Below are 14,532 nucleotides of genomic sequence, written 5' to 3' on the forward strand. Positions count from 1 at the left end.
GCACTTTGCTCAGTGAATCCAGGGAGAACAAAATACCAAACTGAAACTTTTTCATAGGTTTAGGATAGCAGGAAAGTCCTTATGAATATATATTACAATAGAATTACAAGCATGAGAAAAAAGTCAAACCGCTGTCAGGCATTTACTACTGTTATGCCTAATAAACTGCAAAAATACAGATACCAAAACAGTATTTTGAGATGCCTTCCTATTCTTTCCTTGCCACCTACCTTGAGAGTGGTATAAGATATCTTGATATTAAATAACTTCTCTGTACCTGTGAAAACTCAAGAAATGCACCTTTCATGTAAGGATCCCTTCCCTAGTGTTCTTTAGAAGGCTTCAGGTATTCTTCTCCCAGGGTCTGCAAGTGAACCAGACATGGGAAGGACAGCATTCAGCACCATCAACATGATGGTGCAGGTGTGCGAGAGGGCTGGCAAGGTGATGATCTTTTTGGACTCACAATCCCACCTTCTATTTTCCATTTCAGGTAGTGGTTATGAAAGGAAATTAGCTTTGTGAACTATCATGAATATTCTTACTTACCCCACAGTAGCATCTGTCAGAAAGGCCATACAAACCTTGCAACTAACAATACTGAAAATTACTTTGTCCATGAAAAATAATCTAGCAAGAAGCATAATCTATGATTTCCTTTGTACTCAAATATTCGCACAGTGGTATTTGAACCTTTTGTCTCAAGCAAAGAAGTGCTTCTCCTTTCTACTAGATAACACTGCATTCCTACTCACATTATGTTGCCTAAAGTGGGTGAAGGGGTAAAAAAAGATTACCAAAAATAAGCAAACATTATTAACGATTATGAGTTTTGACAAAACAGTTTCTCATTAGATATTAAAAAGAAAAACCCTAAGATATGCTAGTAAATTTAGACTTCATAGAAACTTTTGTGTAAGATTTCAGTCCTTTCAGATACTTTCTATCATGTTAAAGGAGAGTGTGAATGCAGTTCAAGTGTTTTTGTAGAAAAGCAGCTCCTAGTAACAGCGAGCTAGATATACTAGGTACTATTCTCATAGCATTGGTAGATTAAATCTAGAAAAGATGTTACTACTTGGACAGGAAATAAGTTTCTCTGGGAAGGGAAAAAAGTCACCCCATTGTTCTGATTTTGTTTAAGATATCAAGAAAACAGCTAAGGTGGACTTATTTTATAATATATATTACAGGAGAATGTTCCAAGAAAGATACAAAATTGAACATATTTCAACACAAAACTATTCTTCTTTATTTCTTTTCATATCTAAAGGCTTGATATGATATTGAAACTCTCCTCAAATTGTTTTGTACTGTAACTTACAATTTTTACACCTTAAAGTTTGGGTTATGATTATAAACTACCAATAGTCTATTGTTACCACTCAGACATGTTTTAATTCCTCATTAGAGGTTAACTTGGTTTTCCAGCACTCTTCTTTCCTTCACATGGCTCACATTTCAAGCCTCCATAAATCAAATCATTCAGTCATACGTATTCTGGGTATCAGCTGTTACTAGAGGTGATGATGCTGCATACCACAATTAATAATTTTAATTGTCAGGATACAGCATGCATGTGTGTGTGTACATGCACATACAAGTGTGTGTATATATATATGTATGATGATCATGAAATAAGATAGGTATATAACAATTTTGTGAAGCAGTAAGAAAATTAGTGAATAATTGACAGAGAAAAGCAGAAGCTTTCCCCCTCTTCACCTCCTCTTCTTTCCATGAAAGTTAAGAGAAAGCTACATTTCTCCCAGGATTAACACTTCACTGCCTTTTCCTAGTCCATAGCCACATAGCCACACTGCTACTTTACAAACATCACTCAGCTGCTAAATCTGTTCTCCCTGCAGTCAAAGACTGACAGGGCAACCCTCAAAGTTTAAACACCCCCCATTGCTAAGGTACTTCAGTTCAGAAACACTCTTTGGAAATACCCAGGTCTTAGTTAGAAAACTTTTCTGTTTTATTTTTCTACTCCACAACTAAAACTTTCTCCAAATTCAAGCATATTCAAGCACAACCAGTCACCCTCTTAAAGCAAGACTCAGACCATGTCACTGTCTTATCTTCTACATGTTGTTTGATTTAGAAACATTAAAGAACAAACATTCTCAGTCTTTTAGCATCCGCTTACTATTCAACAAACTACCACAGCATATAATGAGAAAACAAAGCAGCCAGTGAAAACCTGTAGTTGGAAGAACACTTTCTTGCTGAAATCTAGGATTTTTATCTTGTGAATAGGCTAGAAAAATTCAGTGTGCCCTTGTTTTTGAGGATCAGGTTTTACTTGCATTTAAGACACTTCACATCTGCCAAGCTAGACTGGCAAAACTAGCATTTAGTGGTTGGGTATTGTGAAACTCTTATGAGTACAATTTGGGTAATGGAATTTTGTGGGATTTGTTCTTCTTCCTCAGTAGCATGCAAATTTCTCATTTTCTGAGAATGAAGTTTGCTTCAGAGTTCAAGATGTGACTCTCACCTTGCTGGTCTAAACAGAATTTACTGTTTAACTAATAAAGGAATTGATGTAAAGGACAGTGTAGAGTATGAAAGGTGTGATAAAGAAACATTGTCTTTAAGGGGGTTTCAGATTACCAATGCTCAGCAGAAATGCTTTTCTATTTATGGCTTCAGTACAAACTCAAAGAGCTAGTGAATCAAGAGATTATTTTTTCATATGAGCCTTACCAGGTTCAGTTGCAGATCGTGGCTCTGCATATCACATCATAAGGAGGGGAAAGAAACAAGAAAAATGGTGTTAAGAGATTACATTAATAAACAACAGTATACTGAGTGAACATATTATACTGAAATACCATAGATAAGCACAGAATCTGTGCAGACACATTACAAAATAAGAAAGACTTAAATTGTCTGTTGGTAGCACTAGTTCCATTATTAATTCTAGCTATTACAGTCACTGAAATGTGAGGAATAGAGGACTCTATCCAAAACTCAATCCTGACAGACTAATTTAAATATCTTTCCCCACCCCATATCAAAGGTAGCCATTTCAGATTATTGCCTTACTTTTTTGGAGAATTCTGAAGTCTGGAGAATCTTGAATTTCAACACCCTGTCGAAACCACTTAACGTGAATGGGAGGGGGTCCTCTGACCCTGCATTCCAATACCACGACTTGTCCCTCAGATGCTGTGGAGTTTTGTAGCTCCTGAAATATAACAATCACAATTCAAATGAACCGGAAGCATTTTACATTTTAAAATATAGTCTTTTATTTTCTTTGAATTTCAACTTTATTTTATCGTGTCATTACAGTTTTGCAATAGACATTTTCTGAGAGCTGTATTTTCACTCCGATTAAATTTAATATATCAGCTATATAGTTAAAAATGACTGAATAGGTTATTTTCAAATACATTCTTAATAAGACCAAAGATGGAAAAGGTGTAAAAGTATTTAATTCCTCAGACCAGCACAAGGAGATAGTTGCAGTCTGACCTTTCATTTTTCATCCCTCTTCCACAAAGTCAAATGAAAAGTCTACAACTAGCTACACATTGATTGACTTGGTTCTGAGAGAGTAGCTGTGCTGCTTTCAGGTCAATCTCTAGAATGTGGAGTTGCTTTTCCTCTGAGCCATTTATAACCAACCAGGCAAAACTAGATGACACAAATATGATTAGGATATATTAGCTTGCATATGGACAGCTTCTGAGACAGTATTACAGCTGTAATAAATTCCTATATACATCTGAAAAAATTCAGGGATTCTAAACCTTTGATGAAGAACTACAGTGAGAGAGGAAAAGCACAGTACTTTAAGTAACAGAATTGACAGGAGACAACCACTATTTTTGGCTTTGTTATCGATCTTAAGATTATAAATCAAAGAGTCTTTTTAACCATTCTGGCTGTCTCATTTCCTTTCCAGATTATTAATAAAGTTTTAGGCCTTGATGCAGCAAAATACTGAAGTTAGGTCTAAAATAAGAGTTATCCCTAGTTATTATTCATAGATTTCTACCTAATCAAATATGTAAGAATTTTGTTACATGGAAACCTAAAAATCTCTGGGTTGTTCCCTGAAGTTTGTATAGAAAGAAATTTCTGTCAAGAAGCTGGATAAGTATATTTTTTTGTTGTTCCTATCCAGTTAATTTCTTCTAGAATTAAAGTTATTTTGATTTGGTATGTCCCAACCGGCTTAAACCAGTTAATATTGGATTTCAGGGACAAGAGATAATGAGGACTGGGAAGGAACAAGGGACTTTTGATTACTTTGGTAGTTTCTGAATGAGGGTTGGATTTGTCCTATTTCTCACTCTTACTGAGAAGTTGCCTGCCTCCCTACCTTGCACTAACCACATTCTCTTAACTGCTGCACCTCCACTATTCACTCTCCTGTGATACCTGCAGTATCAGTGCAGAATTCTGAGGTGCAGAATCAGACCTTTCCTGACATGAGAAAGGGATATGATGGAACCAGGCCAGACAGTTGTGGAGAACAGGGCTTACCCTTACTTATCTCTAGGCAAAACTACTTGCTGTTCCATATTAGCTTTTAGTCAACTGTTTTTCTGAAGTAATAACCAGAAATACCTTCTTTTCTTAATTTTGACTTCAACAAATGGTGATTAAATAATAGTTACTGTTATGGAAATGATGGTTTGAAGGCAAAATGAAAATAATATTTTCAATTAAAGTTGTATTTTAGAGATTAGGGAAATATGCTGTCCTTTTTGTTGTTACCTAATTCCCAGTTCTAAAGTTTCATTTGGGATGAATGTGAAGATAAATATTGACTTAAATAATTACTTAAGAATTACTGAATAAAAGTTTCCCTTCTAGCAAGAACTTACATTTTACAAGACATCCCAATGAAGAATAGCTGAACTGCTTTTTAAACTAACAAACCTGATAGATTTTTTCTAAAACAAAATAAAAAAGCCTCCATTATTTGTTCTTGTCAGTAGATAAATTATTGTGAATGAGGCTTTATCATTACTATGATGTTTAATTGCTGCCTACCTTGTTTTATCTTACAAAGATTTGTCAGTGGAGGACAGTCATGGGCATAAGACAAACACATGCAGAATATTCATGTATAATTCCACTAGTGATTTAGGGTAGAAGGCATAAGAACTTCATTGTTGCAGTGGAAAAATACTTTCTTAGGAAGTCATTAATACTGAAAAGCATAATGAAAACTGTAAAAGTTATAACATGATCAAACATGCCTGCATTAAGATATATAATTTTGATACTTCCTTCTGGACTACACGAGTATAATAAAAAAATCGTGACAGATAAAATGTACCTTTGTAAAAATGGGTGCAGAATAGATAGGCTTAGGTCCATCTACACGGTGCAGGTATGAAGTAGGGCTTTGAACCTGCAAAGCAATGCAACAGTGCTATAAAATGGAAAGAATACTGGTTTCAATAATATGGCCTGCATATATCTATGCAATAATGTCAACTCTCAAATGCACAGTCTTATTATGGTGTTCTTGTTCTAGCACGCTTCTTGAGTGACATCATTTCACATCTGTTATATTTCTGAAATCAAAATGCAAGCTTTAGAGGCTTCTGTACTTCCCGTGAGAATTTTGTATCCAACTGCCTTTGCCTTGAAGTATTTCAAGAGTTTGACTCCTGTTACTATCATTCAAGTAAGCCTGAAGCATTTTTGCATCTCCTGTTATTACATCCCTTGACTGATGCAGTAATAAATAAATCCAGGTACCTAAAAGCTTATCAAGGTTAGCCAAAAGAAGGAAGAAGAATTTACCATGTACAGTCTAACAGAGATTTTTGGTTTATTTGTATTTTATGATTTATATGAAAACTCTAAGTCATCCACAGTGGCATTAAAACTTAGCATAAACTAATGAACATTGATTTTCTACATTTAAGTTCTAGTAAAATTTAATTTGCTCTAGAAGGCCCAGAGAAATTACAGCAATATTTAATTTAATAACAAAATTTAAAACTTTCACTAAAAAGTATGGTAGGTATTCACTCGTACTACATTCTTTTGGAATTGGACCAAGTTCTATTATGTGATACACTCTAATTTTCATCATCACCAGATCTGTCAGCTGCTCACATGCTTTGTTGATACACACTGTGTAAGAATCCATATGTATATTTACTTTTATGCCCCATTCACTAGACATATACTTAAGTTTTTAAAATCATAATTCGTAACATAATAATGTTTTAGTTTATAGTTCAATAATATAATTCTTCAAAATGACAGAGTTTTTCAGGACTTACAAATTTTGAAATAAAATTTAAAATACTTCTACTAATTTAAAAATTGGTGTCTAAATATACCTGCTGACTGGGAACAGAGATAGGTTGAATCACAGCTGTGGTGACTCCAGACTTTGGTGTAGAAGATCCTATTGTCAAGGAAACAGAGGTGGTTTTCTTTTGGGCCCTGAAAAAAAATAAAACAGCAAGCACTTTATAAGATCTGAAATCAGAATATGTTAGTTTGTAACTGATAAGCCACCTTGCATTTTCTACATCTTTAAATATGTCATTACCAGCTGAAAAGATCAACATTGGAGAAAGCTTGAGTAGAACACAATTGCTGGCTATTTTACACATTCACACCCCTTAAAAAGTATTGATTTAAGATACAAACTAAAATGTATTTTGTTTCTTTAATTGTAGGCCTCTGCATGGTTTTTTTGGAGGTACAGGGCTGAGTGATTACAAATGAAGACTTGGTTAACTCAAAGTTACTCCTGAATATGAAAAGTTGGTATCAACAAAAGAGTTGTCAGGGCAGGGTCAGACTTCTTCGACAGAACAGGCACATTAATACAATCTACAATTATAATACTATACATTTATATCACATGAGAGAAGAAGAAAAGACAAGACATACACAACTGTACCCCAGATGCTTATCCAAATCTAAAACTACCAAAGATTTTCCAGTGCCCCTTATTAAGAATATTTGCACAGCATTGGATCTACTTTGCACACTTACTGTGGCATAGCTCCAGATTTTGATTTGAAAATTAAACTTTCACTCTCTGAATCTGTGGAACTGGCACCTGGAAAAGAAAGTATTTTCAATAATCTCATATCCTTTCACTGATTTATTTAATGTTTACATTCCAAAGAAAAAACTGTGCTACTTTTGCATTTCACTTCAAGAGCTGAGAACTCTGTAATAAACTACTGCAGTTTTTCTTATCTGATAAAAGATTGTAACTATGTACTTTAGACAGTTACAGAAATCATAACCATATCAATTTAATTGCAAACTGTTTTCCCTAGGCTCTTAGCTGTCTTCCTTCATATCGAAGCAAACATGGCCAAAAAAGAAAAAAAGATGCTAACTACTACTACTACTCTACTGGATTTTTACTTGAATGTTAAAACTTAAAGCTTAAGAAAACACATGGCTTATAAACAGATAACAAATCTTCAACCTTAAGTAAGAGCAACTCAGTATAGCAAGACATTTTCAGACTAAACTTGCTATCCACGATCTCCACAGTTCAGACTATTTATATTAACCTATACATAACATTGATGTACGGGTATTTCTTGCCAGTGGAAGTCTTGATATAATGTATGTGTTTGGCAGTGCCCCAAACTCACTTGAAAAAAATACAAAAACATTTATTCCCTTTGTCTTAATTTTTCCTAAGAACAGGTACTTCACACACCATTTATTCCAGACATTTTTGCAGTACATACTGCAAAGGATCAAAGGATCTATGCATACATATGCATAGGTGTATTCGTAATACAAATCATAAGCAATTCATAATCAATATGCATAGTGTAAACATTCCCATGAAAAAGGCTTGGACTGAGGCACCTGAGTACCCTATTTATTTACAAAGTTTAGACTACAAAAATCAAAGCAACAAGTGGCACAGAAAGGTAAGAAGAGAGAAGCAATGTCAACTGAGTGAAGTGGATCTACATGAAAGTATTTTTCTTGAGCAAAGGATAACCAGGTCTTGTGTGGCTGGGCCTGCTGCACAGAAGAAAGTATGAGGCATCAGTGTCATCAAGACTATTAATGTACAAAGCAATTCTTGTTTGATAATCTGGTTTCCTTAAAGATTACGGGTAGGAGCCTAATGACTTGTACAATTCTCTCAAAGTTGTATGTTGTAAAACCTCGAGATAGCACTTCTGCATAGTAAGACTTTGCCAGATGTCAAAAAAAAATTGTTTTATTCACTGTATCTCTCTACCTAGCTGTTTATTTATAGTGTTATAACTTCACACAGTATTATGTATTTCTACTATAACTGAGTATTTCTGAAATCATGTTTAGTTCTGTAAAGAAAAATCTTACTAGAATTCGTAACATTCAGAAAAGTCTTGGGGATTTTGCTATTATATCCCAATGTGGGATAACAAGGTTCTGAGAATAAAAAACATAATGAAAGAAACTATAAATGCACATCTGTCATCATTTAGCTAATTTATAGTGAAAAGTTTATTGCTTTGTTAATCAAAAGCTATTTAATCATTTTGGTATGCTATTATTCAGATTTGTTATGAGTATTTGCTATATTAATATATTTTATGCTTTCAATTAACCATTTAAATTATTTTTAATGAGTTACAAAACTGGTAAAAGAATGCATATTACCAAAATGTTTGAAAGATACATGAATTAAAATAAAAATCAGTATTCAATTAATATAAACTAAAAAAAAATTTAATAATTTAACTCATGGTCAAGTTATTAACTTTCCTCAGAGAATTATGACTGATTTTGAAGACAAGAAATATTTTGACAATTATTAGCAGTTAATTCTGGACAAAACCAATATGACTGACTTTTAACTTAAATTAAAGTCAGTGTACTAAATATGAAGAGTTATAATACCTTTACACATGACTGAAGAAGACTCATTTGGGGCAGCCACATTTATTTGCACTGCAAGGAAGTTCAGAACTGAGGCAGGGATTACTGCTATCATGAAAATCATTATTGGTATCATCAGTCATATCTTTGATTTACGGAGGGTACTACATAAATGATAACCATATGCCAAAAATTCTACTTGTTCCTCCTTTTCCATTCTTTATCTTACTTGTACCTAAATAAATAGCAATCTACCCACCAATTCTTGGGGTGTACCTTGAAATATGTGAGTTAATATGATGTGATGTTCAAAATGTGTTGCACTATAGGGAAGCAGAGGAGCACCATAAAAATACCACCAAACCAAATGTAATCTTAACATACAGAATGAAAAGTAAACTTCAGCTTAGTTATTTTTTCCTGTATGGATCAAATATCTTACTATCTCACCCCTTACCTTCAATGAATATTTCAGCTGATGTACTATCTGAACCAATGGAATTTGAAGCCAGACAAGTATAACGTCCAGTATCGTCTTCAAAGGCTTCTGCTATAATTAGTGAATGAAGTCCTCCACTTCCAGAACGGATCTGAATGTCAGGGGAATTCTGGAGTTCTTTTCCTTCACAGAACCATCTGCAGCCCACACACATTTAGCAAGACAAAGGAAAAAAGAACATAAAAGATTGGTTCAGGCTCATCGCACACAAGAAGACATTACACTCTGCTGCAAAAATCTAAATTGCTACTGAAATCAGCAAATGGTGCTTTGAAGTGTTTAATGGCATTCAAAAAGAAATAACTTGCTGGAATAAGCTTTGTCTAAAAGGCAGCGAGACATTTCTGAATGCTAAGAAAACTACACATCTACAATTTAAAACTATTCCCTGTTCTCTTTTGGTATAATTAATGCTTTCTGCATATCTTATATACGGGCTTGCTTTGACCACAGTCTAATACATTTCAATTTAACTTGCTACTCCGTTCTTCCTAATACTCACCAATTCTCCACACAGGGTGTTTGATTTTTGTCTATCATGCCCAGTCAACCTAATATAATCCCATGTTACATGTTCCATATGACTAAACTTTAAATCAGTTTACTCTTGTCTCAGATCAGGAACATAAACTGGTTTTCTAGCCCTGGATTTTTATGTATGTATGTATGTTCCACTACCCCAACAAAAGCGCTGGGTTTAGGTACAGGCAAAACAGGCACTTATCTGGAGTGACTTACTACTAGGTAAAAACACAATCTATTTTGTTTATGTCAGGTCAATCAAGCATTTTCCAATGCAGGCTGGCTGAAGAGCTAGTCCAAGTTTTCAGTCTGCATTGCTGCCAGGAAGGTACCAACTCCCATCTTTTTTGATTCCCTTGTATCAAATAGCCCTATTCTCATAGGCTACTCCCCAATTTATCCGTATGTCTAGCAGCCCAGCAAGTATGAGAAGTGGATAATTCTTTTTCTTACAGGGACTGCTATGCATTTTTGTGATGGATGGTAGATTGGTGAGTTACTAAAGGAAAAACATTAGGGAACAGCCTTCCTTCTGTTCTTGAATTTTCACTACGTCCTGAAAAAAATTTTGCCAAGTCTTTCTGAGCTTGTTATTCCTGCTCCAGTCCTACAAACTCACTCTGATGTTTACCACTCTTACTTCCTTTCCTCTCATCCCATAATCCTAATCTGTGTTTTCCCATGTTCTCTCTCTGTCCTCCTTTCCCTCTTCTTCCTCTGCCACCCCAAAATTCAAATCTTGCTGTGGTAAGGATGAAGATAAAATGGGTACTTCTTCACAGCAAGCTTCAAAAGTGATCTTTCATTCTCTTCCCTGCCCACTTTTAGTTTCCTACTGTAGTAAAGATATTTTAAATAAATAAATAAATATAACCAAAGAAATTTATGGAGAGTCAATTCAACCTGAAAGATTATGGTATTTTCAAAAATAATTTTTAAAGACTTCAAGTCTTCCACCAAAAAAATTTAATATTTTTCTTTTAGTTTGTACATCTTTATGAGAGAATTTTTGCAGTTACGTTCCAGTAATACTTTGGAATTAAACTTTTTCTTTTCTTCCCTATCAGATGACTTTTCCCTGCCCCCCAAAAATAAAAGTGACCCCAAGGAGTTACAGAACCTCCTACACCTATTTAGGAAAAGCATGCAGCACTACAGGATGACAGATACCACACAATAACAATCAGCGAGGAGTCTTTGGAAATTAACTCCCTCATTTTTATTTTTTTTTCCTTCTTAGTAAATTGCATGTAATTAACAGAAATAAAAAATGTTACAAAACCTTCTTCTGAAAATATTAGATTGTAAAAACTTGAAATTTCATGCTTATTTCAGAATGCACAGCTAAGAAACCTAACAGATTTACACATAAGAGAATTCCCCTTATTAACACCCAGAACTGTGGGCAAGCCCTCTGTGTTTATGAACAATAGATCTTTTGTTCCTGAAGGTGAAAAAATGTTGATAGTGGCATTAAAACCATATGTAATTGCCTTCTGTAATTAAAAGACTAACAAGTTCCTTTTCTGTCTTCTGTTTTGCCCAGACAGTGCACACAGTATCATTTTTGGAAGGAACTAACAAACTGTCATTTGTTTACTCAGTAGACCCCTTTGGCCTACTTTTACAACTATTGGGCTTGGAGACAAATCTATTCTGTCAGCCTGACTGCCAAAATTAACATTTCGCTTCCCCCTCTTCCCCTCCTTTCCTCTCTTGTCACAAGTTCTCTCTTCTCCCAGTGTGAGGACCTCTGCTACTATTTCTGCTTATTAGACCTTCAGAGTCCTAACCTCTGTGCAGCTTTTCCTAAGTTACATTTTAAACGATATGCACAAGAGAGAGGTTAATTCAATTTCTAGACAATCACAGACAAGAGCCTGTAATATGAGGCTCTACTTAACCATTAGTTCTATTTTTCTTTCCTTTCCAGAAACATCCTGCAAAGGAAAACCTTTCCTTCAAGCCTAATTATTTTCTCAGATAGATCCCATGCAAATTGTACGGTTTTCTACTGTCTCCAAAATTCCATGCTCATGAAACATTTCAGAAACTGTGATAAGCATATGAACCTAAAATAAAAAATCCATGTATATTTTTTTGTCAGATGACATTTAATAAGCAAACTGGTCTTTTAGGAGGACAAATTCTACACTGTCCCTTGATTCATGCAGTCACACAGTCAGCCTCAAGTAGTGGGAGCTATTCCTCAACACTGGTTGGGACTGAGACTCATTGCATCACATCAGTGACATACCACTGAAAACGAGTCCTGACCTGCTACATCAGACGTTGTCTGCCACAGAGGAAAACACGTAAGTAAGCAATTCAATACAAAATTACCTCAACCATCATTAAGGTGATGTTTGATGAATGGGAAACAGGCCTGGTGTGGAATGGCATTGTTTATTGTGGAAAGAAGAATTCACCTTCACGATGGGCAAGAGCAGAGTTATTTGAAATGAAGAACACTGGAATAGACTTAGTTATATTCTCTTTCCTTTTCTAATTGTATTTTTTTTCTTTTCTATCTATATGTTGACAAAAGAAGAGGATTACTTAACATGAATTTCCTTTGGAGATTACATCAAAATTAAGTGAATGAGAAAATACTCAACTGAAATACTTATCCTGTAATAACTTGCTAGTTGCCAGTTCAGTTCAAGAGAGTTTGTGAGTTAAAAAAAGGGTCAGCTAATAAAAATAAATGAAGTATTTTTTCCCCAAACACAGACTGAATTCTAGTTTTCCATCTTTTATGTAGTATGGGCTATTATAGAGCATAAAAATGCTACCAGGCCCCATCAGCCTTACTGCCACTACACTTGGAATAGTCATGGTAAGAGGATTTTCTGCTCCTAAGAACTGAAAAAGATTCAAGGACACATCTTTGAAGCATTCTCTCTTTCTGCAGAGGGATCACCAAAGCAAGTAACAAATCACTATCAAAGGCAGACTGAGCCAAAGAAACCGGAAGGGCTCATGCCTAGACACAGAAAAACAGCCACAAGACAATTCCAGCTTTAGGCTAACTAGGGCAACATTAACTGATGTCCAGTCTATTCCAGCCTACCGATCCTCTTGGGGATAAGAGGATTACTATCTAGCTGTGAGAAGGCAATAACGCTTCTGGAGAACCAAAATACCCCAAACCAAACCAAAATTAGAAGACACTCAAAGTAACACAAAGGAGTAAATGTACTGCAGATGCCTTATGAAAAAGAGAATTCCCCGTATAGAGAACATTGGTTTAAAAAGCCATCTATTTCACAGGTTCTGGATACCAAGTACAAAAATTATCTACTTATTTCCCTATCCCTTTGTTGCAGGTTCTCAATATTGTATAAAGTGTGCAGCTAGAAACAAAACAGGCAGAGAGACCAACAAAAGGATTTGCATATGTGCGTACATATCAGTCCACAGAATAAGAACTCAAGCTTGCATCCTAGGCGCGCTCCTACAGGCCATGCTAGCATTCATGCAAATTTGTAGAGAACTGTCCCCTTGAAAGAGAGCATAAACTACTGTAAGATGTCAGGTGGCAAAAAAAAATTCAAATAAAAGGAATATACATTTTATGTAACTGGAATTATTTTTATTAGTCATTAAGTATCTTGCCAAATGTCAAATTACACTGAATTTCTCTGTTCTTTCCTACCTTCTTCTTCATTCTCTTTCCTCCATTTCTCTTCCTGCATGCATTTCCACTGTACCACTCTTTTGCCTTGCCTTTTCTCCAACTAAGCTTAGTTTTCACCTACACTATATGTACTGTATGTTAAAACGATAGCAATTAAGTATTTAATGCAGACACTGAAACACAATCACTAGACTGGAAAGTCAATACTCCAAGGAAGCAAACCAGAGGTATTTTGGTAGCAGGGGAACAATGATTAAAATATTCGCTTTTCACGCTTCAAAGCCTACTTTGCTTTTCCACTGGCTACATTATTGTATGACAGCAAAACTAGAACGGCAAACAAAAAAAGACAGTCAAATGCCAGGTGAGCAGCAGTTCATGCACACTGACATCAAGTAGTAATTCACATAATAGTCTTTCTTTTTCACTCTTCTTTTCTTTATGCCCTCACAACTCTTCATGCATGGAAATACATAGGAACACGTGTGTCTGGGATTTTAATGACTGTGAACAAAATATAAACAGAGTTGAACAGTACACTGACTGAGTAAGCACCAGGGCCTTAAGAAAAACAGTTCAAGGTTCTCTCTAATGCATAATCCTGCTGGAACTTGTGTTTTTTGAGAGTCACTGAGGAATAGAGACGTTTTCCTTTCTGCACACTCTTAAAAGTTAATTTAAAATGGCAGCTGAAGTGAAAATTTAAGATTTAGCCTTAGGGAAGAATTATAATAGGGAGCTCTGACCACTACAAAAAGTGCAGAGAGATAAGTTGTAAATTAAAAAGTAATTTTATCCTTAGTGGTGTTAAGTATGTCCAGCAAGAAAAGTTAAAATTAAATACTCTGACATTCCTGTACTGGCAGAGTCAGTGTTTCCACCACAATACTGCGTAACTTCCATTTTGTTTTTACTCCATTGCAGTTAAGCAGTCCAACAATTCCAGGCTGTAAGACATTACTACTTAAAGAATTTAACTTCATTTTTAAAAGAAATCAACTTTGTCATATAAGATTTAGAGTACACT

The 14,532-nt window shown here is 35.0% G+C and overlaps 1 protein-coding gene across 5 annotated transcripts in view; it reads right to left on the reverse strand.

The window, feature by feature from the left end:
• PALLD (palladin, cytoskeletal associated protein) overlaps nucleotides 1-14,532 on the reverse strand; it is a 206,738-nt gene that overhangs the window by 124,643 nt on the left and 67,563 nt on the right. For all 5 annotated transcript variants that reach the window (XM_074822854.1, XM_074822853.1, XM_074822851.1 and 2 more), the window contains exons 3-8: nucleotides 9,302-9,480; nucleotides 6,994-7,060; nucleotides 6,327-6,432; nucleotides 5,306-5,380; nucleotides 3,055-3,196; nucleotides 2,713-2,736 (exon numbers count right to left, since the gene is read on the reverse strand). In XM_074822854.1, coding sequence (XP_074678955.1) covers nucleotides 2,713-2,736; nucleotides 3,055-3,196; nucleotides 5,306-5,380; nucleotides 6,327-6,432; nucleotides 6,994-7,060; nucleotides 9,302-9,480 — 593 coding nt within the window. The remainder of the gene's footprint in view (nucleotides 1-2,712; nucleotides 2,737-3,054; nucleotides 3,197-5,305; nucleotides 5,381-6,326; nucleotides 6,433-6,993; nucleotides 7,061-9,301; nucleotides 9,481-14,532) is intronic.

Source organism: Strix aluco, chromosome 4 (assembly GCF_031877795.1).
Source record: "Strix aluco isolate bStrAlu1 chromosome 4, bStrAlu1.hap1, whole genome shotgun sequence".
NCBI lineage: Eukaryota > Metazoa > Chordata > Aves > Strigiformes > Strigidae > Strix > Strix aluco.